Source organism: Rhipicephalus sanguineus, chromosome 8 (genome assembly GCF_013339695.2).
Source record: "Rhipicephalus sanguineus isolate Rsan-2018 chromosome 8, BIME_Rsan_1.4, whole genome shotgun sequence".
Taxonomy (NCBI): Eukaryota; Metazoa; Arthropoda; class Arachnida; order Ixodida; family Ixodidae; genus Rhipicephalus; species Rhipicephalus sanguineus.
In genome coordinates, this window is record NC_051183.1 from 77,708,419 (window position 1) to 77,734,145 (window position 25,727).

General features: G+C 50.0%; 1 protein-coding gene across 1 annotated transcript; it reads right to left on the bottom strand.

Moving 5' to 3' along the window:
• Positions 1–18,550: 18,550 nt before the first annotated feature.
• LOC119402130 (uncharacterized) lies at positions 18,551–24,548 on the bottom strand. The gene is made up of 3 exons (XM_037669252.2): positions 24,349–24,548; positions 19,733–19,873; positions 18,551–18,672 (listed from the first exon to the last, which is right to left on the bottom strand). The coding sequence occupies exons 1-3, from the start codon at positions 24,482–24,484 to the stop codon at positions 18,605–18,607; spliced, it is 345 nt and encodes a 114-aa protein (XP_037525180.1). The 5' UTR covers positions 24,485–24,548; the 3' UTR covers positions 18,551–18,604.
• Positions 24,549–25,727: the final 1,179 nt, after the last annotated feature.

The following is a 25,727-nucleotide window of genomic DNA, read 5'->3' on the forward strand; positions in this document are numbered from 1 at the left end:
AAAAAAAACGCCAGGCCTGCGCTGAAATCGCAGCACAGTCACAGCGAAAGCTGGAAGAGCGGCGTTTCTAGAGCCCGTTGTAAGCTCTCTTGTGGCTACAATAGAAGTACACTAGAATGGTACCCACTAGGCCATAAATCACAATTTTTGTGAAGTTGGGAAGCACCTACTGAGACATTATTCGTCATTCTGCGGAGAAGCGAGGCACCAGCTACACGTCTGTAAGGCATTATGTGCACTTTGTTGACGCGACGACTGATGACGATGAAGAATTAAGGCTCAGTCCTTTGTAATGGGTTGGAAGCTTTAAACGGCCCACCAGTTATGCAATTTGCATTGGGTGACGCCCAGTCGCTATTTCCCTCTCCCATCATGCTGTATAGCATACGTTGACGTGGGAGAGAGACGGAGGGGGGGCTAAGACTTTTACTGAGACCCCGAGGAAATGGATCATGCGCTTATGGGCTTCCTTGGCAACCAATACAAGTACATTTGCGAGGAACCCACTACGCTATAAATAATTGTAATTTTACTGAGACTTCGAGGAAATGGATCATGCGCTTATGGGCTTCCTTGGCAACCAATACAAATGCACTTGCGAGGAACCCACTACGCTCTAAATCATTGTAATTTTACTGAGACCCCGAGGAAATGGATCATGCGCTTATGGGCTTCCTTGGCAACGAATACAAGTGCACTTGTCAGGAACCCACTACGCTATAAATCATTTTAGTTTTTGAGAAGTAGGGCAGCAGACACTGTGCCATTTTTCGTCATTCTACGGAGAGCCGTGGTACCTGCAAAACACATGTAAGGCATTATGCGCACTTTGTTGATGCTGTGCCTGATGACGACGAAGAATTATGGCAGAGTCCTTTGTAATGGGTTGGAAGCATTCAACAACCTACTCGTTGCGCAATTTGCATTGTGTGACGCCTCGTTACAGAATTCGCGTTGTGCGACGCTTGGTGCTTATTTTACTCTTCTACCACGCTATATTGCATATGCTAATGTGGTTCTTTCCCGACATGAAGCCTGTATAGGACCTTTTTGCAAAGCAGTTTCAAGCACGGGCATGGCTCAGAGGTTGAATACTGGGCTCCCACGCAGAGGGCCCAGGTTCGAACCTCGTTCCATCCTGGAATTTTTTTCTTTAGTTTCTTTTCTTATTTCGAGCGATACTGGTTACGGACACCGGCGGCGGCGGACAACTACGGCGCCAAAACGGCCGGTGAAATGATCTCATAACAGCTTTCGCTGTAAAAAAAAACGTTGCAGTGGCTTAGCTCGGCTATGACGTAGCGTTAGCAAAGGTTCAGCTGATTATTATTAGCTCTTTCCTGATTGTCTAGGATTAGCTTGATTATCATGCTCACATGAATGACACACACACGTTTGCGTATTATGTGGCACATGTATATTTATTTTGCCAGGCAACTACTTCGGGATCCGATGAGTTAAGCTTCTCCGCTCTTCTGCGCCGTTGAGCAGCATTTGCGCTCTCCTTCTCCATGGCTATACCGCACTGGAAAACGCCAGTCAGAGGCGCTATCAAGCGGCTCCAGCGCAGTGTCAGACGGCGACTGCACAGCGAAGGCGAATAGCTGCGCGCGCGCCGGCGCCAATACTTCTGCCAAGGCTACGACGTCACTCCTCTGGAAAGCGCAGACCGGCGGCGGCGGAGTGCGAGGGAGGTGCCGGCTCCGGTGCGTGACATCGCTGATCCTCGCGCATGCGCAGCACGGCTCTTGAGGATCCACGGGAAACTGGCTCGGCTAAGCGAGTGCAGCTAACGCTACAAAAATTGCACCATCTCCCACTAAAGGGAACCATGTGGGGATGCGAAGCAGCGCTGGGTGCTCACTTGTGTTTCCATTGTTGTTACATTTGTATATTACCGTGTATGTTTCATTTGTGTGTGGCTTTGTATATATCTTGTGTACCGCTTGTTACCTCCCCCCCCCCCCCCCAGCTCGATGTTTCCGTTGCGCTTCGGCTTCGCGTTGCTCGCAGCTTCGAGATTCGCTTGCCGGCGTTGCCATTTACGTTCAGCTTCGCGAGCGTCCATAGCGCCGTTACGAAGGAGAGTGCAACGGGAGTGAGCGCGCGCCGCATTATATACGAGTTTACAGCTGTGGCGGAGAGAGAGAAACGGGAGAGGAGAAACGAAGCGTAGGCAGCGCTCACGCCACCTCCTCCCACCTCCTCGCGCTCACGCGAGGAGAGGGGGGAGAGTTGGCGCATGCGCAGTGGGGAGCGGACGCGTGAGGGAAGGATGGACACAGCGACACAGCCCCGAGCAAAAGCTGCTTCGCTCCTCAAAAAAGATGGCTGCGGCTTAGCTCATGCAAGGGAAAGCTTGTTACACTAGGTCATGCTTGTTTACCTTCGTAGCTGAAGCACATTTTGCCAACCGAACGATATGGCTAGTGGAACGTGCCGTGCGCGAGAACCCAGTACCGTCGCTTCGTCACTTTCCGAAACCGTCGACGAAGTCGAACGCGAGACGTCCATTACCGCTCATAAAGCTCGTCGCTGTCGTCTTTCTGCGTCCTTCTTTCGACGTTTAGCTCGCCGAAGTTCCCGTTCTTCAGACGCGAAGCCTGCCACTTTGCGCGCTGGTACTCATGTTTCCACATTAACTCATTAGCAAGCCGAGCGACACCGCAGGATGGTCCGACGCAGCTTGCCGCTTTCGCCGCTGGGACCGCGAAGACAACTCTGGCACAGAGGGACCGGCGTCCGCGCTCCCTCCTACTATTGCGCGACCATGGCACAACAGCTGAACTGAAGCACTCGCCCGCTGACCAGCGTTGCGCTGACCCGCTGACCTGACGTGACAGAGAGAGCGGCGAGTCACGTGGTTAATCACGTGGTCACGGCTGGTGAGCCAGCGTTTGTCATTCTAGCAGCGGTCGGAGCAGCGGCGGCGGACGCGGCTAGTCACGCGGTAGGCGTTCTTCGCTTCAAGGCCACGCGGAGATACACGGCGAAACTCGCTCGACCAGGCCTGTAAAGCTTTCGCTTTAAAAAGTCGGTTTCGCCGCAAGGGCGAAGCAGTGAATGCGATAGCAACCACTTCGAACGTAATGCGAAGTAAGGCCTCTAACTCCTTCGGCATCTAACCTGGCGCAACTCAACAAAACGCTGGCGTAAGGAAACGCGGTCGCTGCAGCGAGCGAAGGGTCTTCGTGCAGTATATCGCTTCAACGCATGCTGAGCGGAGGAAACACAGCACGCACAGTGGTATGACGGAAGACGGCCGACGCGTTTCCTCACCGCTTAAGCTGCGATCGTCGGCTGCCCTTGCACGCTTTCACTCGCACGTAGATCACACGGTGCCCGGGGCGATGTTATCGCACTTGGACTTCATAAAGTAACCTCGCGGTGATGCTGGCGGTAAAAATGCAAAGGAGTGTCATATATAATTGCTATCGCAATAAAACGCCCCCGTCTTTCTTTTTTTCTTTAAAGGGACACTAAAGAGAAACAATGAATTGGCCTAGATCTATAAATTGTGCTGTGAGAACTCTAATGTCGTTGATTTTGCCATCATAGGTTTATTAATACAGGAGAAAATCAAGTTCAAAGTTTAATTTTTAAATTTCGCGCCGAAATCTCTCCGCACTACGTCACGGATTTCAAAGTGTGTTTATCGTATTTTGGCGCCATTGGCTCAACAAAAACTCCAAACTTGTTAAGTTTATGGCCCCCTCAGAGTACAATGTACTTCATTTTTACCGATTAGGAACTACGTAGTCCCTTGTAGGCGCTGTCAAAACATTTGACGTCACGGTGAATGGTGCGGAAACTTCAAGGTGGCGTCGCCACCCACATTTTGTTTTTGGGCGTTTTCTCGCTTACTAAGCGTCTTCTCGCAGCAAGCGTGGTGCTTTTGGTATCGTGAAAGGATACGTTACTAATATGAGAAACATTAATTTGCTCTTTAATGTCCCTCTAACGGCAGATGAAGATTCGTAAGCAATGTGATCATTGCAGGTAAGTTTGCCATTCACTATTATGCGCTCGCCGTTGCATTACTGCGCTCGCCGTTGCATTACTCAGCCTTCAATAGATAGCTTGCACGTGACGCCCTGGACGCAGCTTGTTAACGTACAGTCGAGCGCGATATGAAGGTTTTCGCGCGAGCATCGACAGGCCTAGCGTCCCAGGGGCTTAGCGGCACGTTTCGGAACAGTGAAAATCAAGATTACGCATTCTTCTCGCCCTCGTTGGCTGTTCCATGCTACAACAATCGCCCCTACGTCGAACTCTATACTCTCTCTCTCTATTTTAAGCTTTCTATTCCTTGTGATCAAGGGCTCTAATCGTTAATTGGCTTCGTTGGCTCTTATCTCCGCGGACAATAACAAAATTGTTGGGAATTATCTGGTAAAGCTGGTGTTTGGCACTGCTCCGTTTGAACGGCTTGCTAAATTGAACAAAATATATTGCGTTGTCATACAAAAAAAAAGAAATGAAAATGTGCCTTCTTCAGACGGGAGTGATCGCAGCTTAACGAACAGCAAAAATAGTGAGTGAAGTTTGCCTGATACCTCCCTCTCTTCGAAAGGGGATTCTGGGACGTGGCGCTGTTGTAGTTCTTGGTCGACGTACGCGCGATAACCTTCAAATCGTGCTCGACTGCATAGTCGCCCAAATCTTTAGTTATCGTGCACGAGCGCCGACATTTTTGTGCGTCAGCGCCGTATGACGGAGCCAAGTTGCAAACAAGGCGAGAGTAAGCGCATGCTCACGAAGCGTGCTCAGCTGGGCCCATCGTCTGCTTGGCTGTTCCTTCGTGAGAAGCTCACCCTGCATTCACTCACTGAAGACGAACAGGCGGCGCGTCTTGTTCGTATCTTATATTGCGAAGATCAGCAAGCAACCGAGAAAATGAAATCCTCTGATACGTCCCACGCCCCCGCGCATGAGATAAGCCGACAAATGTGGATCGTTGATTTGTTATCGGGCAACGCAAATGCTTTTGTAGCGTTAGCTACACTTGCCTAGCCGGAGCCGATTTCGCATGGAGCGTCATGAGCCGTGCTGCGCATGCGCGAGGATCAGTGATGTCACACAGCTGGGTCACCGGAGCTGGCATCTAACGCGCTCTCCGACACCGCCGCGCGCGGCTCGCCGCTGCTTGTCTGCGCGATCAGGAGGCGCGTCGTAGCCGCGGCAGACAAACTGGCACCGGCGCGCGCGCAGACTCCGCCACCGCCGCGCGTGACTCGCCGCCTCCGGTCTGTGCTTTCCAGAGTGACGTCGTAGCCTTGGCAGACGTATTGGCGCCAGCGCGCGCGCAGCTATTCGCCTTCGCTGTGTAGTCGCCGTCTGACACTGTGCTGGAGCCGCTTGATAGCGCCTCTGACTGGCGTTTGCAGGTGGGTAACACCATGGAGAAGCAGAACGCAAATGCTGCTGAACGGCGCAGAAGAGCCGAGAAGCTTATCTCATCGGATGCCGAAGTAGCTGCCTGGCAATTAGCGGTTCAGCGTACGAAGAATGAACAGAAGATGGCTAATAATCCTAGACAATCTGGAAAGCTAAGAATAATCAGCTGAACATTTGCTAACGCTATACGTATATCCTGGCATAGCCGAGCTAAGCCACTGCAATCTTTTTTTTTTTCTTTTTTGCGCTTACTCTCGCCCTGTTTACAACTTGGTTCCGTCGTATGACGCTGATGCAAAAAATGTCCTCGCTCGAGCACGATAGCTAAAGATTTGGGCGGCTGTACTGGCACGCCGACCACGATGGCAGCCTTGATAATAAACGAGTTGCGGTTCATCTGCTTCACAGGAACGCCTCTGTGCATAAATAACGAAAGATTCTGCATGTGATCTTCTGGTAACATTAATGCGACATCGGAAACGTCGCGTCCTCATATATATGCTGGCGCTCCAACATGACAGTTTCAGTAACGTCAATGCAAGCCATCTGTAGAGCTAGCCAGGGGCGTAGCCGAAAACTGACTTTTTTTTTCGGGGAGGGGGGGGGGGTGGAAAGTTCAGTACTGTATGTTCGCGTGTGCGTTTGTATGTGTGCGTGTATATATGCACATGCAAAATTAGAAAAATCGCGGGGGAACCGCTAAGCCAGTGCAGCTAGCAGCAAACCTATCACTCACGTCGCATGCTCCTCCTCGACTGGTCTTGGCAACCTGCGGCGGATTATCAGCGGCGGCGCCCTCGCCAAAGTCCGGACCAGCCCGAGCAACTGCACGCTCTTGGGACTCGTACATCGACGTGTCTGTGCGGAGAATAATAATAATATCTGGGGTTTAACGTCCCAAAACCACCATATGATTATGAGAGACGCCGTAGTGGAGGGCTCCGGAAATTTCGACCACCTGGGGTTCTTTAACGTGCACCTAAATCTAAGTACACGGGCCTCAAACATTTTCGCCTCCATCGAAAATGCAGCCGCCGCGGCCGGGATTCGATCCCGCGACCTTCGGGTCAGCAGTCGAGTGCCATAACCACTACACCACCGTGGCAGGGCGTGTCTGTGCGGAGAACGAGACGGTCCGGCAGTTGCGGAAATGGCCACTGAGCGCCGCCACTGCACGTGTGAGGAATGTTATGACAGAGAGTCAGGATATTCACTTAGAAAGAACCCCATCAATTTGTGGTATAAGGTTATAGCGTTGGCTCTGTGCGAGCTAGTACGGTAGCTGTTAATGTTGCCGACCGTTTGCGTGGAAGCTACAGGCTTCACAAAAATGGTTGGCTTTACATACTCCAACGCGCGACAGTACATGCCCCATTTGTGATATCTGTGTCGTGCATTGTTTCTCCGCAATGCAATGACATCATAAAAAAGAAAAAAAAATGCAAATCAATGAATGGGATAGCAACAACTTCGAATGTTATACGAAGTAAGGCTGCTAACCCCTTGGCATCCTACCTGGCGTAACTAAACAAACCACTCGCATCCTGCGTAGCAATCAAGTATTCTATCACAGAGCCACCAGAACTTGAAAGTTCTTCGAGGAGAGAAACCCTACTTGAAGGACAAGCACGCTTAACGAAAAAAGTGGGACATTAAAGGGGCTGTGTACCGCTCGGAAATGTTTTTCTGGTTGTGGTGAAAGTGAGAAGATCGTTCGTCACATCGGCGGCAACGAGCATGCTTTTGCCCTATAAGAAAGAAATTATATTTTTTTATTTGATGTTGAAAATCGTGAAACAATGACCGCTAGCGTCACCCAACAGCGATGTGGTCAATTTATACTGGTAGGACAAGAAATCCTCGCAGGTAGACTCATTTTGCTTAAAAACAAACATGTGCAGCTTGAAATTGTATACTTGAGGCAACTTTGGGTTGCGTCAGAGAGTAATTTTTGCTTTTTTTCTCATGCATCCAAAAAGGCGCCCAGTGGCGCTGCTTGCGGCGCCGTCTTCGATTTCGTCTGCTTCAACTCATGCCAGGGTTGCCAATGGTGGCTACTTTTCGCCAAATTGGCGAATTTGAGAGACCCGTGGCGACCTAAAATTATGAATGGCGACTTGGCGAATTTTTGGCGATTTTCGGCTTAGGTCTCCACTGAGTTAGGCATCCTAAGATTAGTGTCTTCCCAATGAATGAGCGGCAACATTCTCTGTATTTTTCTTGGTTTTAAACCCACGAATAGAATGTGCACATTACGCGTCATTCGGTTTGTCCGTCCTGTAACTCCTGTGCATCTCCTCAATTCGTCTAGATGCAGGAGGTACTGGAACGTCCCCCGGCGACATTTAACAAAATGTAAGTCAGCGGACTGCCTTGAAAACCGCGAGGCGGCAGTGTCTATAAGTTTATGGCTTTAGGTGTTTTAAGCTTCTCTAAAGTTTCGCTTCTGAAGGGGCTAGACGATGGGTTGGCCACGTGCTCCGACCAATTGTTCCGCCAAAGCTCCAAATGTTCTGAATCGCTTGGCGACTTATTCACTGTTGCGGTACCCCCAATTCAGCTCGCAAAGACTGCTTTGGAATAGTAAAGAGAGGTGGATACACGGCTATTTGTGCAATAAAGAATATTTATTGAGGCATTTTCCACTGTTCTCGGTGAGCGTGTGCAATGAAAATAATTGCTATATAACATTTTACATTGTCAACCTGATCATTGATAACGCGTCGGATTGACGCGTGTAGATATAGGCGACTATAAGAAAGGGTCGGTGGCGTCCGGAATCATATTAGTTCACAATGAAAAGGTGTAAGACGGCTGTAAGAATTCTGTCGTGTTACCTTCAATAAACCTTTTAATCCTTTTATTTATATAAGGGTACGTAAAGCTGTCTACAAAGAACGCTTTCATGGTTTTCGCCCAGGGTTTACCACACTTTTACCTTTGAAACGAGTGGACAGGTATGAATGATATCATGAGCGTTTCATTCATTCACCCTCGCGCCACCACGCACATCTTGCGGCTAGTCGGAAAAGCAGCACTATGCACTCACATGGTGAAGCGGGCGATACGACTGGCATCGAGAAACGTCAATATAATTTCAGGGTCTTGGATGGTACTGTATTCTACGGGGCTATACGTGAGTGGAAATTTTTATTATTAGGTTTGCCACACATGGCGACTTTTTTGGCGAAATTTGTAAAAAAATGGCGACTTTTGGCGACTTTTTGCTCGTCGTTTGGCGAAATTTACTCGAAAGTCAGTGGCAACCCTGACTCATGCGCACTATGCTTGCAGCCCTCCGCGCTGGTCGTACTATGCCACTGTATTGTTGTTAGGGTGTCTCACATCTACTGCGCTGTGAAAACGTACATTTATCGTATCTTTTTGATGATTCAATGTAATGAATGTAATTACATTCATTACATTAGTGTTCAGCGAAAATAAAGCAATCCTATAGAAATCACAAGTGCTTTCGGTTTTATTTTTTACCGGCACTACAATCGTTATCGCGCCCACCAAGCAGTGTTGTGGGCATGTTTCACGCCAATGGAAGAAGACCGAACGCACATCGAAAATTCTGTTTGAAAAATTTCTACTGATTTTCCAGAAAAACCGCTGCAAGGTTGGACACATCAGACGATACGCTTTCTATTGCGGTACAAAACAGAAAAGCGATGAAGGACGGTAGACAGTCCCTTTAAGTACTCTACTCGGTGTAAAAAGAACATAAATGCGCCGAGCAAAGGTCAGTTGATATTGTGCACCGAACGAATCATGTCGGAATTTCTTCTAGGCAAAATCCGCGTTGCCGCAAACTTTCACGCACCACGGTGCTGACTACTTACGTGACTAGTGTGCCCAGTCTGCGATGCGAGCTGAAGGAAGCGCTGTAAATACGGAAACCTCGTCGAACAGAGCAAGCGCACAACCCGTCTCGCTTCTCGCTTTCTTCTTCTTCTTCTTTAGACAAGCCAGAAGCTCGGGCGTAGAAGGAGGCTTCGAGTGATGCGAAGTTTTTTAACAGGAAATGTCACTGGAGCCAGCTTCCACTGGAAGACTTGTCTTCGTCGTAGAGAGAGAGAGAGAGAAATAAACTTTATTGTGCGACCAGTCTTGAGCCAAAGGCTGGCGGCCTCCTCAGTCCAGGTAGCCATGGTTCGCTGCTACCGTCCGAGCCCTGTCTACCAACCATAGTTGGTTCCCGAGGTGCGTCAGCAGCAGAGTCTCCCACTGGTCTTCCCAATTGTTCCTCCTCTGGTCGTGCTCTGTTCGGCCCGTTAGAGCTTGATGGTGGTGATGTCACACAACATAGTCATCTTAAGTGGGCTGCAAGTGTCCCCCCCCCCTCCTTTACTCACACGCAACTGTCCGGTCATGGTGTAACGTGTAGGATCATGCAGTTTTTTTTATGATAACAGCGGCCGAGGAACCCTGATGTTGTCTTCCCAACGCTACGTCCAGAAAGCCGAATACCATAAAGGCAATATCAAAACAGCACAACCATTGCGAAGCACGTTTTTTTTTTTTTTTTGAGACTCGGCCAATGGGAAAATGCGGCAAAGAAGGGGGGAAGGGAGGACGCTGCTGTCAACATTGGCTTACCCTAATGGAGAACCTTGGGCACGCTTATGTCAAAGAACTATTAGCTGCACCCAGCCGACGATGGAGATTCTGGTCGATAGCGAGACGGTGAGACAATAAAATGTGGAAGCACGAAAGATGTGAATAATCTTTAAGTAAAACGAAACCATAATCAATTAAATAAATAATGAATATGTATTTATTGAAAACTTAACAAGGCAATCTTTCTTGTGTCCCTATCAAGGTTGCAAAGAGCACGAAAAACGTCTCTGTGAAGGGATACAAACAAAGACGGGACAAGTGAGAGAATGTCTGTCGCAGTGAATGTTAGACCCAGCTGCCGAAACGAACCTTTTAAACGTAATATTTATATAGAACGACTACCTGCGGTCGCGCAGGTGGTCGGAATGCTCGGTCTTGGAATTTGGCTGAAATAAAGGTCCATTACTACTACTATCGTAGTTACCTAGTGAACAATTACTTCATTTACTTTATTTATTGCATACTGCACACCAAGAATCGGTGTAAGCAGGACGAGTACAAGAGGCAGGATGAAAACACGAACACAAAAGATAAAATGGGAAAATATGACGCAGAATGGAAGCAAAACACCGATGAACAGAACGTATCGAGGCTCTAAGTTACAGAAACTAGAAAAACCCCTAGCTGGTATGTGCCACAGAAATTGGGCAAGCACCACGTGCTACTCGCCATCAATCCACTAAAAGTAAACTGAAAAGTAATAAATACATAAACAACCAAATATAAATAAGCGCAAACAAATAAACGCATAAAAGAGCCGAGCGCTGCTCTTCAGGCACAAGCAAACCGAGGTGCATTCGCTTTAATGGAGCATATACACCCTATATTCAGATAATTATAAATATATAAATAAATAATTGTGAGGTTTAACGTCCCGAAACCACGATATGGTTATGAGGGACGCCGTATACAGTGGAGGGCTCCGGAAATTTAGACCACCTGAGGTTCTTTAACGTGCACCTAAATCTAAGTAAACGGGCCTCAAGCATTTTCGCCTACATCGGAACTGCGGCCGCCGCGGCCGGGATTCGATCCCGCGACCTTCGGGTCAGCAATCGAAATCTATATATATAGATAAATTAATGAAACCGTCCTACTAGACCTTCGCTGGTCACCCGCCTTCACAGATAAAAATGGCTCATGACTTTTTCATTGAAATGTATAGCTTCACGTGGTACGAATACCCTACTACGCTTTTGTTCATTGTAACCTCTCATACGGCATTGCGTCATCAGCAGAGATATCAAACTTTATGTGTCCTTGATGAGAACAGGACGTGGCGGGGGTTCGCAGACTGGTTGCCACACAAGCCGAACTTATCTGAACCCGGTTAGAGAATGCGAACCATGGTGCCGTGGGAATCATAATTGTAAGCGTCATGACCCTATAGCCATGTACGGGCGTATCCAGATGTCCTGAGCCCCCTTTCCCGTACACTCACTAACCCCTCCCCTTCCCCCCCCCCCCCCCCGTCGGTCGGAAAAATTGTGTACATCCGCCCCTCACCTTAGCGAACCTTTATTTTAATTCCTGCACAACTGACACCGCAATTGGCCATCTTACTACGACTTTGTCAAGTTCCGCCTTTCACCCACATTCTCTTAAAAAAAAGAGCAACGCCAACGATGAACCTGCTGATCTACGGGCAGTCAGATCCGAGTGTTTTCCCAACGACAAACGCTGAACAAGTTCAACTGCCTGTATGTACGTGCACCACAAGAAGGAGTCAAGTCGACCACACTCGTATGTTCTCCAATATAGGAAGGACCAGTCAGTCAACTTACTGGTTCGTTTTCAAGAGCCGCAAACGTAACAAAGTCTATTCCGATAGTCACTTTGCATAAACACTACATAAAGTTATTACGATCATCATCGCTCTGTACATAATAACAAATCACGTGAGAACGTCGTCTACGGACAAAATGGTCGCTGCCCAAGACCACTGTCATTGTGTGGGTTCTCCGTGACGTTGGCGAGGTGTGTCAGGCCGGTGAAAATATCAGCGCGTAGGCTAGGGCACGGCGTCTTAAAGTTGTCAGCATCCAAATCGTAGACGACGGCGCAAAGTCTCCTAGTGGCGGTGCCTTTTGACAGCAAGGAATACAACAAGTCTCGATCTTGGAATATGTAGAGCGGCGCAAGCGACGACATGTTGCCCGCGTAACGGATATTGCGGAAAGAGAGGCACTTCCCATCCTGATGCACCTTGCAAAGCTGATCCATGGAGTTTCCGCAAACGTTCACCATGGACGTCGTCGAGGCTCGTCCCGTAACGGGATTGGTGGCTGTGGAAAGCGCACTGATGTGAAAAACTGCGTAACGGCCAGTCCATCCATAGGCTAGAAACGGGGCCATGCTGAAGCTGCAGCACATCTTGTCAACATAATAAGTGCCACTGCCGCGCAATCGCCTAACCAAATCACCGTACTCTCGTCCCCAACCGACGCAATAGTCGGAACTGTACCCTAAATTAGGTGTTACGAGGTGCGTCTGCACGAACAGCCACTCCACACGGTCGACTACCACATCCATCACTTCTTTCGCAACAGTGACGTTTTTCGGAATCACAACGGCGATATCACCGGAGCCCACGACAGCGCCGGAGACGCGATACGCGCGCCGAATGGCGTCGACCAAGAGAGACAGTGTGGTCCTGTCCTCGGGACGTCCACATCCGGGCTCCGGCTCGGCCCAGTCGATGAGAACGCCGTTCGCCGAAGCCTTCAAGACCATCTTCATGAGGCTGGTGACGAAGCGCGCCATGGCACCGGAGTCCCGACCCAGCCTTGAGAAGAACACGCTTTCGTGAGGGTATCCGCCGACGGCCAACATGATCTTGGTGTCATGAAAGCCAAGAAGGTCCAGCATGATCCTCCACTTGTATACACCCATGTCCTTCTTGTCGAAATTATCGACTCGGCTCTCCACGGCACCTGAGGCAACGACTCCGAGCGACCAGTACACAATCGAGGTGCAGTAGTCGAGTGGCATGTCCATGGGCGTCATGGAGTTGGCACGTCCCAGGCGAGAGACGTTAAAGACGCAGAAAATGTTGTGCTGAGTGCGTCGAAATCCCGCGGGGCTGTAGCTAGTGGACAGTGAAACGTTAGGGTCGTTCAAGGGTACTGGTCTAATGCACCTTGCCGGGAGTCCCGAGAAAGGGTCCGGGGTGATGACAGAAGACGATGGAAATCCGGAAAACGACACTGTCGACCTATTGGCCTCCGGAAATCTTGAGGGCCTAAAACCGCTGCCAGTGGAAAAGTAGGTGAGGATGAATAGTCCGAGCGGAAGGCTCAGGGTCGAAGTGGCCACCACACAGAGCGCCCACATTTGAAGTAAAGTCAGTGGTTCCCGTCTGTTGATGAGAGTGTCTTCGTCGACCCCTCTACCTTCTATCAGGCTCGACCGCTCGGCCGAAGTGTGTTGATGAGCATCATCAGTCACATCGTCCTGTCTGGACATTGGTGTCGTAGCGCCAGAGGGCGAGCCCCTAGGCGTGAAGACGATAACTTCCGGAGCACCGATGTACAACGGCACTCCAGGAAAGCCATCGTACGGCTGCGCCTTAGGCGACCTGGCGGTTGAAGCGACCAGGACTCTGATTTTCGGAGGGCTTCCGGTTAGCTCCGGGCTCAGCGGCCTGCTGTGCTGTGGCGTGAAGCACTGGGATGACTGGCCTTCCTCAGGTGTTGCTACGGCAGTGATCCTGCCCGAACCGTAAGCCGGGCTCTTCGACGGGCTTTGTACACCACTGCGTGGCGGACTGGGAACGGGCGCGGCAGGAGAGGTCGAGGCTTGTCCCGTCGAACGCCGGTCCTTGCGGGGTGACAGCGGTGTCGAAGTGTCGCCGTCGTTGCCTGATGTGACCTTGGCACGACCAAGCGGCTCGCGAGGTGCGACCTCGGCGGCTTCGGCCGATGCTTCAAAGCTTGACTGCGAGTGTTCCGCGTCTAGTAGTCCTAGCCACTTATGCCGTCCACTGAGTTTTCCCTTTGTGGAAGGGACTAGGACGTCTGGTCGGCCCCCGTGGTGGCGTCGGGAACTTGGAAGCGCCTCTGCCGTGGACATTTCCGGCCTCAGTTCTACGGGAGATTCTTGGGGCTGCTTGGCCCGTTTTGGTTGAGTAATTGCCTCCTTGTCCATGGGTGCTGTGCTTTCGGTGAAGGAATGGCCTTGTACAAAGGGATTCGTCAAGTTGCGAAGTCGATGCGATGATCGAGCCTTGCTGGATCGCGGGGATCTTCTTCTTCGTCCTAGGGAACGAGCATGCAATGATGGATCGACCGAGGATATACGTAAAATACGGAGTATGCAACGAAAAAGATTCTACGTGACACGTGCTTAAAAAGGAAATCGTTACTTGGTAATTGAATTGACTAAGTGGTGTACTTAATAAGGTCGTTGGGAATGTATTTATGCAGATATCGTCAATTTGAAGCCCCAGTTGACAGAGCAGCACTCGATGAAGCGACATATTTTTTTTGGCTTGGCGGTGGAGTTTGATTGATTGTCCAGTCAAATAGTACTCCAGATAATCCTACATTAAAGTGGGAGGCGACCCTGTCCAGCTCTGATCCAGGGCAGGAACAAGCCCTGGTCGACCAAGCCCGGACGGCGGCAAGAGCCAATGGTCTTCCGAACTAGGAGGCTCAACCACTAGAGACTCAACTCAAGTTGTTTGAAATAAATTTTTTATTCTCTCTCTCCAGATGCTGCTGGAAAGGCCATACGGTCGGGTGTGTGTTTACACCACTTTCACATTTCTTTAGCGTCATTCCGTAACGTTTCGCTCAACATGAAAAATTATGCCACAGTCACTATCCCGCGCATGCTTCGCATAACAACGATTCCCACGGTACGTGGGAACTGCCGAATTTTTTTCTTCAGCATGGTCTATTGCTCTGTGCCGCCGTGCCGAACGTATTCGATCGAGCCCGGTGTGAGTTTCCACGCATATCCCAAAACCAAGAAGCAGCGAGACGCGTGGTTGATAAAGCTTAGAATGGGGAAGCAACCCAGCATCCATTATCGCGTGTGTAGCAAGCACTTTCGCGAAGATTTTGTGTACTGCGCTGGAGATAAAATGTTCGGTAAGTACTACGTGAGACTTTCCGTGATTGTACACATAGGAATTTACGACGTTTATTCACGCCAGGCTGGAAAAGACGGTGCCTGGTTCCCGAAGCAGTGCCGTCGCAAAACCTTCCTGTCCGGCCTCGGACCGTCCAAAACACACCGAGCGTCGCCGGAAGGCGCTCGGCAGAAGGGCTGCAAGAGTCACTTTGTCTCGATGTTGTTCTTTTACGCTGCATATTAGGACGTGGTCGGCCTCATAGACTGCCTTTCCTTCCGTTAGCAGCCGCAATGTGCTGAACTGCTGGTCAACGAACTCGTTGATGCCAGAGACCGGAAGAGTCACTGAAAACGAGATACGATAATTGTAATTAGTAGTCGAACAAGCGATTCACACGTGCTGGCATGATATCACATCAGTCAACGTACCCTTCGCAGAGAAGCACACGAAGCGGAAGTGTGGATAAAGGAGACAGAAATATATGCGGTTGAACTTCCACTTATTAAAATATATCTGTTATAAATCATAGTCCGGCAACAGTTCTGGCTAAAGGGGTAAACCGCACTCACCACGAGCGTTGTGGACATTACTGTTATTGCGGCAAAATAACTTATGGCTACCTTTACGTAAGATCTCGCGAAGGTAATAATCAATGTCGAAGCATCGTTTGCACTCGGCCATTTAATTACGCGCTGAAAACTAGGGCGAGGCGTTGCCGTGAATTGTGCGCGGCAGTCCGCGCCAATCGAAACGGTACCTCTCGGCCGCGAAACTTCCCACGCAAAAGCAAGAGATAGGTGCGCGATGTCGCTCTTGCCTCGGTAAACAGAAATGTACACGAGATGCGAGGATGCTTCGAGCTACAGATTATTAGGTAAATTACATAACTCACCTTTTACAAGAGCGGCCACTTCACGTTCAGGGTCCATGGCTCCGCGCGCACTCGCTCCGTCGAGAGTGCACGACGCGACGATGACAGCGCGTTGGCTCACGAAAAACCTTTGCTGGCAAACACACTGATTGCTTCACAGCTAATACAAGTGCATTCAACGCTTGCAAAACGAGAAAAACCGTGGCTGAACACTGGCGACGTCGAACACTCCGCGCTCTCGGTACCACGTGATGCCGTTTTATACGTCACAGAGAGATTCCGGCAGACGGCGCCACGGTATGTCCTCGCCGCCAATAGTGAGCGTGACAGTTTTATCTGGTACATACAGTATATGAAGGAAATAAAACTATGAAGATGACTAATATTAGGTAGTATTACAAGTTACAGTAAAAACTATAAATAGTGATGAAGCCGGAAGGGAAAAGGCAATTCATTTTGGCTCGCACGCACAAAAAGGGCAGCTTCCACGACTCAAACCCACGTGAGCAGCAATAATGCTGAGTATCGCCGGAAGAGGTTTCGAAAGGGTATAGTTGTTCTAAAAATATTTTGTTTGCGTAAAAAACAGTGGCGTGAAATGTTCTAGAGCGGGGGAAACTCACCTGAGCTAGCGGGGCGCAGCCACGAAATTGTCTTTCGCATGGGCCGGGGTTGCGAAGGAGGTGGGGATTGGAGTGGGTGAGGGGAGGGGTGGGGGGAGTTTGAACGAAGGGGATTTGACATCAGGTTTCGAGAAACATTGATACTGAGGTCCAGGATTGCCGAAATCTGAGCGCTATTACTGAAATATAGAGCTTTTGTTCCACAGTAATGCTTTAACAGATGGTGACCTCATGGGGTGCCTGAAGAAAAGACGAAATATTTGAGACCAGTGACGTCTGTGTAGCTCGGGAAGATACTCATTAAGGATATATATATATATATATATATATATATATATATATATATATATATATATATATATATATATATATATATATATGGCGACGTGGCGGACACACATTGGCGGTAGCGTCAATTATAAGCGCATTCATGAAGGTTCGATGACTTTCTTCATAAAATGCTACAGATGATTTCGAAAATTTGGTATTCACCGGAAACATGCGAAATCTTACGTTCTAAAGAGTATACATTTGCAGCACGTTATATGTTTCGTCGGCAAAGCACATGGCGCCGCGCAAGGAAAGTTTCATTCGGTAAACGCCGCTGCAGAGTATACCAACACTCAATTTTTACACAAACAGGTATCCCCTCCCCCCCCCCCCCCCCCCCCCCAATCAGTGATTTATGGACGACGCCAATATCTTCACCAAGTCCAACCTGTCCCGTCCATTGTCTATTGTGTACAGTTACGGCTAAGCAAAGTTTCGACAATAATGCAGCCGAGGACCCCTACTGTTGCATTCGAAGAACTATGTATGTGTACTTACCACAAGGCCCGTAGCCGGGGGGGAGGGGGGGGGATCCTAAGGGCCCGCCCCCCACCTACGGAATTTTGGTGAAGTAGGTGTTTTCACCAAAAATAATGAAAATAGGTGTTCTCAAATAGTCAAGGTCTTCTGCAAGTGCCCCCCCCCCCCCCCCCCCCCCCCGCCCGGAAAGAATTCCTGGCTACGGGCCTGGTTTACACCATTGCCCTGCGGAAAGTCAGGGACCGAAGACAGGCCGGTGTGAGAAGAACCAGGTCATTAGAGAGTTTTAGCAACGTATGGATCTACGGATATATAAGTGGCTATTTATTAGACGTAGAAGAAATAAGGAAATAGAAGACGCTTCTTTCTGTCTCCCGTATCGGGGTCTACACGGTACGTGACTACGGTAGCGCTCCTCCTCTCTCGCTCGTTGTGCTTTTGCTGCTGCTATTACCAGTAAAGGTACCCCAACACCACAAAAGCCTTTTCAAAAACTACTGTGAGGTGTGACGCCTTATTGTTTGTTGCCTGTCAGCCTACGCTTTGTTAACGATGCACCTGTCGATCGGGTGACGCACTTTAAGCACAACGAGCTGGACCGAAGGAGCACTACCGTATACAGTCCTGTACCGTATTTCCGTAACTCGCTAAAACTCTCTATTGTTTCATTTTCATTTTCACGTCCTTTGCGAAGCTCGTCTTTCGGACTCGTCCAACGGGGTGGGGGGTGGGGGGGCCTGCTGTGAAACATAACCGCCCCTCCCCATTTAACTCCCTGATAGAGAACCAGTGCACGCCCTCCCCGAAACACGCCCGCCGTGACCGGTAGGCGTAACCGGGCCTTGGATCTTAACAGAGCTACACCAAACGTGCCCAGCTACCATGGCAGAATGTCTAGCGGCTGCCTCACTTTCGGGTAATCATGTACTTGGTTTGATTTGTGCAATTAAGACAACTTTCTTTAATCGTGCTACGCGATAGCTGGAACGCCATATAAAGTCAGTGAGACGCTGTCTTCAACAAAACGACTTTATCTTTACATTAAATGCACCCACACCCGCCACAACCAAACACAAAAAAATAAACACGTCGAGGGAATTACAGGATGGTGCACATGTATGTCCAATAGCATCGTGTGCGCATAGCGTAGAGCGCGATCGAACTTCGCAGGCACTCGATCTTCGCACGGGTCTGGCGACGGATTCACAGGTGCTTGCAAATGTTTTGGCAGTAGTGGAAGCTTGCCCGGTCCTGGTCCTTGTCGAGACAGGCTGTGTGGAATGCATAGAACGGGTAAACAAACTGAACCAACCTAAACTGCAACCGCCACGCCATGCGTCTCCACAGCACTCGCCTGCCCAAGAAGTTACGGACAATGACGTCAAAGTTCACGGGTACTGCATGCCCGAATAGACCGATTCTATACGACGAGTTTTCTTACGCTCCTCTCCCGTAGAGCATGCCGGTAGCACACAAGTCATGTGTAGAGGGCTAGATATAACCAGGAGACAATCTGTTTCGTCTAGTTTCCTGGCTATAACTAGCACTTCAACCGGGACCTGTTGAGAACAGTATATTGGTGAGCTGAGGAGCGAATGTACGATAAGAATCGCGTTGTTCTTGTAACGCTTACCAATTATCATCGATGACATTTTATCTAGATAAGTACATCATTTATCCTTAGGTCACAACCCAAGGATAAATGTAAGCTCCGCCCACGTCGGTCACTGTCCCACCCAAAGAGAATATGCATAGGTGTCCTGTCCAATCACATTTGCTCATTTCGATGACGTCAAGCACCTTTCGTGTATTTCAGGTAGGTCATTTTCCCATACAGACACATGGTAGTGGTGCTGGTATTCTTATGAGAACTTCAACTGGTGAAATTTGCTGAAATTTTGCAGGCCTGCCAAATATCAGTACTTTTCTCTGCGTTAATGTAGCTTTTCTCTGCGTTTAAGTACTTTTCTCTGCGTTAATGTAAATGCCACGCATTTCGGAAACTAAAGGTTCGTCGTTCCCGCCTAAAATGTTACCTTTGGCTAAGCAGTGACGTCAGAATCTCCGATGAACTTCGCCAGAACGTTCGAGTTTTCGACTTAAAACCAGCGACACGAACACTGTATCTGTATGGGAACACGAGCTATCTGAAACACGCGATAAGTGCATGACGTCACGGAAATGAGCAAACATGATTAAGTGGAACGTATATCCAAATTCTCTCTGGGTGGAACGGTGAGGTGGAGCTTGTACTTATTCTTGGTAATTGTAACCGGCTATAGCCTGCCCCTCACAAGCCAACGTGACGTGTCGTGACGTCAGAGCACCCACCGAGCGTCCGCAGGAGGCACCAGTCGCAGCAATGACACCTGCCTTCGAAATACGGTATCCGCGAGGTGCACTTGATGGCGGCCTCCTCCTCGCACCTGCTGCCCAGACATATCGCAGAATCCAGGCAGGACTCGAACTTGCCTGCGCACGCGCACATGACGTGTACACAGTCAGAGATAGCGATGAATCGCGTAGGCGTGCGCACAGGAAGGGCAAGGGGGGGGGGGGAGGGCGGCCGCCCCCCTAATCACCTAAGGGGGGGCGCAAAATCTGATACATACATTGACCCCCCTAGTCACCTAAGAGGAGGGGGGGCGCAAAATATCTGTCTCGTACACTGACATAGTAGGGGTGTGGGGCGCTGCGATGAACCTTCGCCCCCTCTGATGGGGAAACCTGCGCACGCCTTTGATGAATCGGTCACGTGAACTTGACGTCACTTGAAATCGAGAATTTGACGAAATCTCGTCTGGTCGGGATGTAATGGCATTGTAGAAAGAAAAAGACAGGACGCCGACCAAGGAGGTGTCAAAATTATAATAAAATCACGTCACTTGATTACCGGTTAAACGCGAACACGCTTTGACGCTATTCTATTGTACAGATAACGGAACGGTCCGTTTCAGTTGTTGTTTGCTGCTGCTGCTGAGGATCATTGGCACAGACGGGGGAAGGGGGAGGGGGGTTTCAACAGCCCGAAATTTAAAAATTTTTATATGTGTATATATACATGTACACATACAAACGCACGCACAAACATACATAAACGACGGTTAAACACCCAACCAAAAAAAATTCTGATTACGCGAGTTCTGAGGAATATGATGGTTATGATGATCGTGATGTTCAACGCTACACTCTTCTATTTGACCGTAGGAGGTGCATGATGTATTAGAACATTTTCAGCCCGAATCGAATGTTCCTTGCCACCACAATTAACTACTCGAACTGTCGAGTATTCGTTCGTGCTCGAACAAAAGTGGTCTGGACCCCTTCCTTGTCAGGCTTTGCAAGCAGGAAAACACGATGCAAGTTGCCAGTGTTATACGACCCGTTCATTTGCAGAGTAGAGATGCCATTTATGCGCAGTACACCGTGTGTTTTGTTCGAGGACTCATTGGTGCAACGTTGAGAAAGGACACCAGCACACACTACAATGAAGATATCAACGACGCTGCCGCAATGCTGTTGTATGTATGTATTTACTGCCACGCACGCTCTTTTTTAACACGAAGGTGTTTGATGCCGAGGTCCACCACGGTTCCACTGACGTATTTCCGTCCCGGATATGAAGTTGTAAAACAGATGGCAAAGAAAAATCCTTTAAGAAAAAGTTCCGTCGCCGGGAGTCGAACCTACGACCCCTCGCACTACAGCGCGAACCGACTCGGCCACAAACGGCACGCTCTTCAGCATACTAATGGCGAGCTATTTGTATACACCATTTACCGTTCTCTGGCGGTGTATACACCTTTCGGTGTATACACTTTGTATACACCAATCTCTGGCGGTGCTCAGAGATTGGTGGTGCTTCAGCGTGGTTTCGTTATCACTAGCGAGATGGCGCAAAGGGCTCGAAGGGCGCAGAGGAAGGGCGCACTTTAAAGGTCGTCGCCCCGCGCGTTGTGGTGCGCGCGCGCCTCCACAGGGAGTGGTCGCTCGTGCGCGAGCGCTTATCTCGTGATGGGGGGTGTTTTTTACGTCTCGTGCTCTCACCGCAAGTTTGCGTTGAAATTACAGAGAGCACGAGGGTCACTTCGCCCATTGCAGAGGCCGCTTTTGCGAAAGGAGCGTGCTGCTCACACACAAATAAAAGTTACAACTGTGACAGTTCGCGCTCATCCTGTGTGTACTTGTGCGTTCGTTTCGTGCGCCCTCCTGTGTGTTTGAGCAGCGCGCTTTAACTGTCGAGCTGTGACAGTTGTTAGTTCGCGCTCATCCTGTGTATGTTCTGTCCGTGCGCCCTTTCGCAGCGCGTTGCCAGTTTTGAGCAGCTTGCCGTTCCTCGCGTGACATTACAGTTTGTTCCTATAGCATTCATTTCTTCGCCCTTATTTGTGCCGAAACAATGCACAACAAACGCTCAACTACGCCTGTGAAGACATGTTTCACTTTCGGGTTTACCGATTCCTATGACAGAGGGATCAGCCATGTTTTTTTCTGTAACCGGCCCATTACACATGCTGCCACGTGCAAACCACGCCCGAATCACTAGGAACCTTCCAGATTAGCTTAGAACCTCCCGATTAGATTACGCGCACGACGTGAACATTAGACTTTATGCTGGAACTCAAGTGGCCACCAGCGATAACGCTGGAATATTCAATGGCACATGCATAAATGCCGACGCGCTTTACCGCTTGGCAGATGACTCGACGTCCGACAACTGTTCTCGCCACTATCAGTTTACAACGTGGATTGCTTGTACTTAGGCCTTTCAATTTGCGGGCACAAGTTCGCCCGAATAAAGAGTTTCGTCTTTGAACACGTTGACTGCCGCCTTCTGCGACGTCACGACCACGTGACAGTATGTAATTGTGTATGTATGTATGTATGTATGTATGTATGTATGTATGTATGTATGTATGTATGTATGTATGTATGTATGTTTGCACAAGCCTTTCTTCCACTGTCCCCGCCTCGACTTTAAACACTAAAGTGAAACAATGAAATCAGTTTAGATTGAGAAACTGTACCCTGGAAACACTGAAGTCGTTAATTTCACCATCATAGGCATATTACATGCGAATCAGCTTAAGGCGGGGGCTTATTTGTCCATCTCTCCCGCGGCGACCACACACCCACTGCGCAGGTGCGTCCGCTCCCCCTCTCTCTCCTCTCCTACGCTCCCCTATCTCGCGCGCTTCATTCTCTCCTGCGCAACGCCGCAATGAGCGCCAGCGTGAACGCCGCCGCCAGTGTCAGCGTTAGCACCAGCACAAGCACGCCACGGAAGGCGTGCTCACCCCCACTGCGCACGCGCGTCCCCTCCTCCTCTCTCTCCTCTCCTACGCTCCCCCCCTCTCGCGCGCCTCATTCTTTCCTGCAACGAGTAAAGTCCCTTGATATATAGAAAGTAGCGACACTCTCCTCCATATCCTCTCCCAAGTGTCCAACCCTCCTCTCCCAAGTGTCCAAACCGTATCTATCTCCTCTCCCAAACGACCACCGTGCGGGCGCCGGCCCTATAACCCTGCTCGCTCCACTTTCCTATCAAGAATGCTATGTCACGCATATAACACACGCGTTTCCCAGGCGACGGCCCGTGAAGCGGGGAGGTGGAAGGCGGGAGAGGAGGCTGCTCGGCGTGGCGGCCTGGTTAAAAGAAAGACGGTACTTTCCCAAAAATATCCAGGGACTTTAGCGACGAGTAGGCAGCAGCGACGCCTCCGGCGTCTTGACGTGGCATGAGCGGCCGATGGCCGCCTCTGCTTCTGTGGCTCTAGACGCGGGGCGCTTGTGCTCTCCTTTCCTCGCTGAAGAACCCCACGACGACACCAATGGCATGGACTGCAGAGAGGCAGACGCACATGATCTTGCGATTTTGCGGGAGTTGAATACCTCGGACGCCGGCAGTTCCATGCAGCTGGAGCTGGATGGAGACTGGAAGACAGTGCAGATTCTACGCCAGAGGAAGGCACAGGCTCGAGAACCACACATGGTTCCCTTTAGCGGGAGATGGTGTAATTTTTTATACAGTGCGAAATCAAGCTCAAAGCTTCATTTTTAAATTTCGCGCCGAAATCTCCGCACGTTACGTCAGGCATTTTAAAGGGAATTTACAATCTTTTGGCGACATCGGCTCAACGAAATTCATTGAAACTCAGTATTTTAAGACTCTGGCCCCCTTAAGGGGACAATTTACCTATTCTTTACGGATTACGAACTAGATGGGCCCTGGTAAGCGCAGTCAAAATCTAGGACGTTGCGGTGATTGTTGTGGGACTTTCAAGGTGGCGTCGCCACCCACATTTTAGATGCGAAGCAGCTCTTGCTCGGGGCAGTGTCCGGTGGCGGTGGTGGCGTCCGGGCTCCACTGCACATGCGCCTACTTTCTCTCCCACTCTCCTTTACACAGGTGTTAGGTCACCTTCTCTCCTCTCCCGCGCTGCAGCCGCGGCGCCGCCTCTCCTCCCACGTGATGCAGCCGCGCCGCAGCCAAATACAGCCTGTAACCCACTCTCTTTCTCCTCCATTTCATGTTTTATAAGCGCGTGCGCTCGGTCGGCTTCCGTCATTCTCGCTTCGCTCCCGTTCAGATGAGTTGTAACGTCAACGTCAGCGCCACTCGTTCACTAGGCGCTGACGGAAAGCAACGCACAAACGCAACGTAATGATAACACAAACACTAAATACAAACCTCACACACTAACGGAACGCCGAGTGAACGTAACAGAAACTTGGTGTGCGCCCCCAATGCTGCTTCGCATCCCCCCATGGCTCTCTTGAGTGGGAGATGGTGTAATTTTTGTTCTTGCGCGTTTTCTAGTTTACCAAGCGTCTCGCGGAAAGCGTGGTGATTGTGGTGTTGTGAAAGACTAATTTAATACTAATACGAAAAAATCCTTCTTCTCTTTAGTGCCCCGCCTATAACGCACGCGCGCTGTCATTCTCACCTTTGAGGTAGCCCTCGCCCCAGGTCGTGATGTCACCGCAGGTTCGCGTAAGCGCCCTTTTGTCCGCGTTGTAGAAGTGGAAGAAGACGACAGCGCCAACAGTGGCAACGACGAAGAAGGTGAGGCACAGCGCCATCGCCAAACAGGTGGTCTGCAGCGACGAATTAAATGTTGGCCCAACCTCACCAAGTCTCTCTAAAATGCAAGCATTCCACGTATCGATGTCATGTAAAAAGATGCTAACACGTGGACATAACGGGAAAAAAAATTGGCTGCGGCTTAGCTCGGCTAGGCCCGGCTACGCAAGCGAAAGCTTGTTACGCTTGGCTATGCTTGTTTACCCTCTTAGCCGAAGCACATTTTGCCAACCGAACGATATGGCTAGTCGAACGTGCCGTGCGCAAGCACCCAGTACCGTCGCTTCGTCAGTTTCCGAAGCCATCGATGAAGTCCAACGCGAGGAGGCGTCTATTGCCGCCCCTAAAGCCCGTCGCTGTCGTCATTCTGCATCCCTCTTCCGACGTTTAGCTCGCCAAAGTTCCCGTTCTTCACTAGTGTAGCCTGCCACTTTGCGCGCTGGTACTCATGTTTCCACTTTAACTCGTTAGATAGCCGAGCGACACCGCAGGATGGTGCGACGCGGATTGCCGTTGGGACCGCGCAGACAACTTTGGCACAGATGGACCAGCGTCGTCGCTCCCTCCTACTATCGCGCGGTCATGGCACAACGGCTGAACTGAAGCACTCGCCCGCTGACCCGACGTGGCAGAGAGTGGCGAGTCACGTGGTTAATCACGTGGACACGGCTGGTGAGCCAGCGTTTGTCATCCTAGCAGCGGTCGCAGTAGCGGCGGCGGACGCGGCTAGTCGCGCGGTAGGCGTTCTTCGCTTCAAGGCCAAGCGGAGATACACGGCGGAACTCGCTCGACCAGGCCAGTTAAGCTTCCGCTTTAAAAAGTCGGTCTCGCCGCAAGGGCTAAGCAGTGAATGCGATAGCAACAACTTCGAACGTTATACGAAGTAAGGCCGCTAACTCCTTCGACATCCAACCTGGCGCAACTCAACAAAACGCTGGCGTAAAGGCTGTTTCACATGCCGCGATTGCAGCGAAAAAAATCGCTCGGTTCGCTCTATTCGCTCTGTTCGCAACCGCCGCTAATGGCGGTTTCGTTTCACATGGACTGCGAATGGTCTGCGATTTTCGCTCTGCGACTGGCGCGGCGCGCAAAGCTGCTTGCTGCCGTTGTTTGGGGCAGACGCTGCATAATTTTTTATTGTAATGTAACAATCTGTGCGTTTTGATATTCTTAACTTTTTATCACCAGTCGCGAAGAGCACGCGTGTTTTGTCATTTAAAAACACTTTCCAATCTAAGTTCA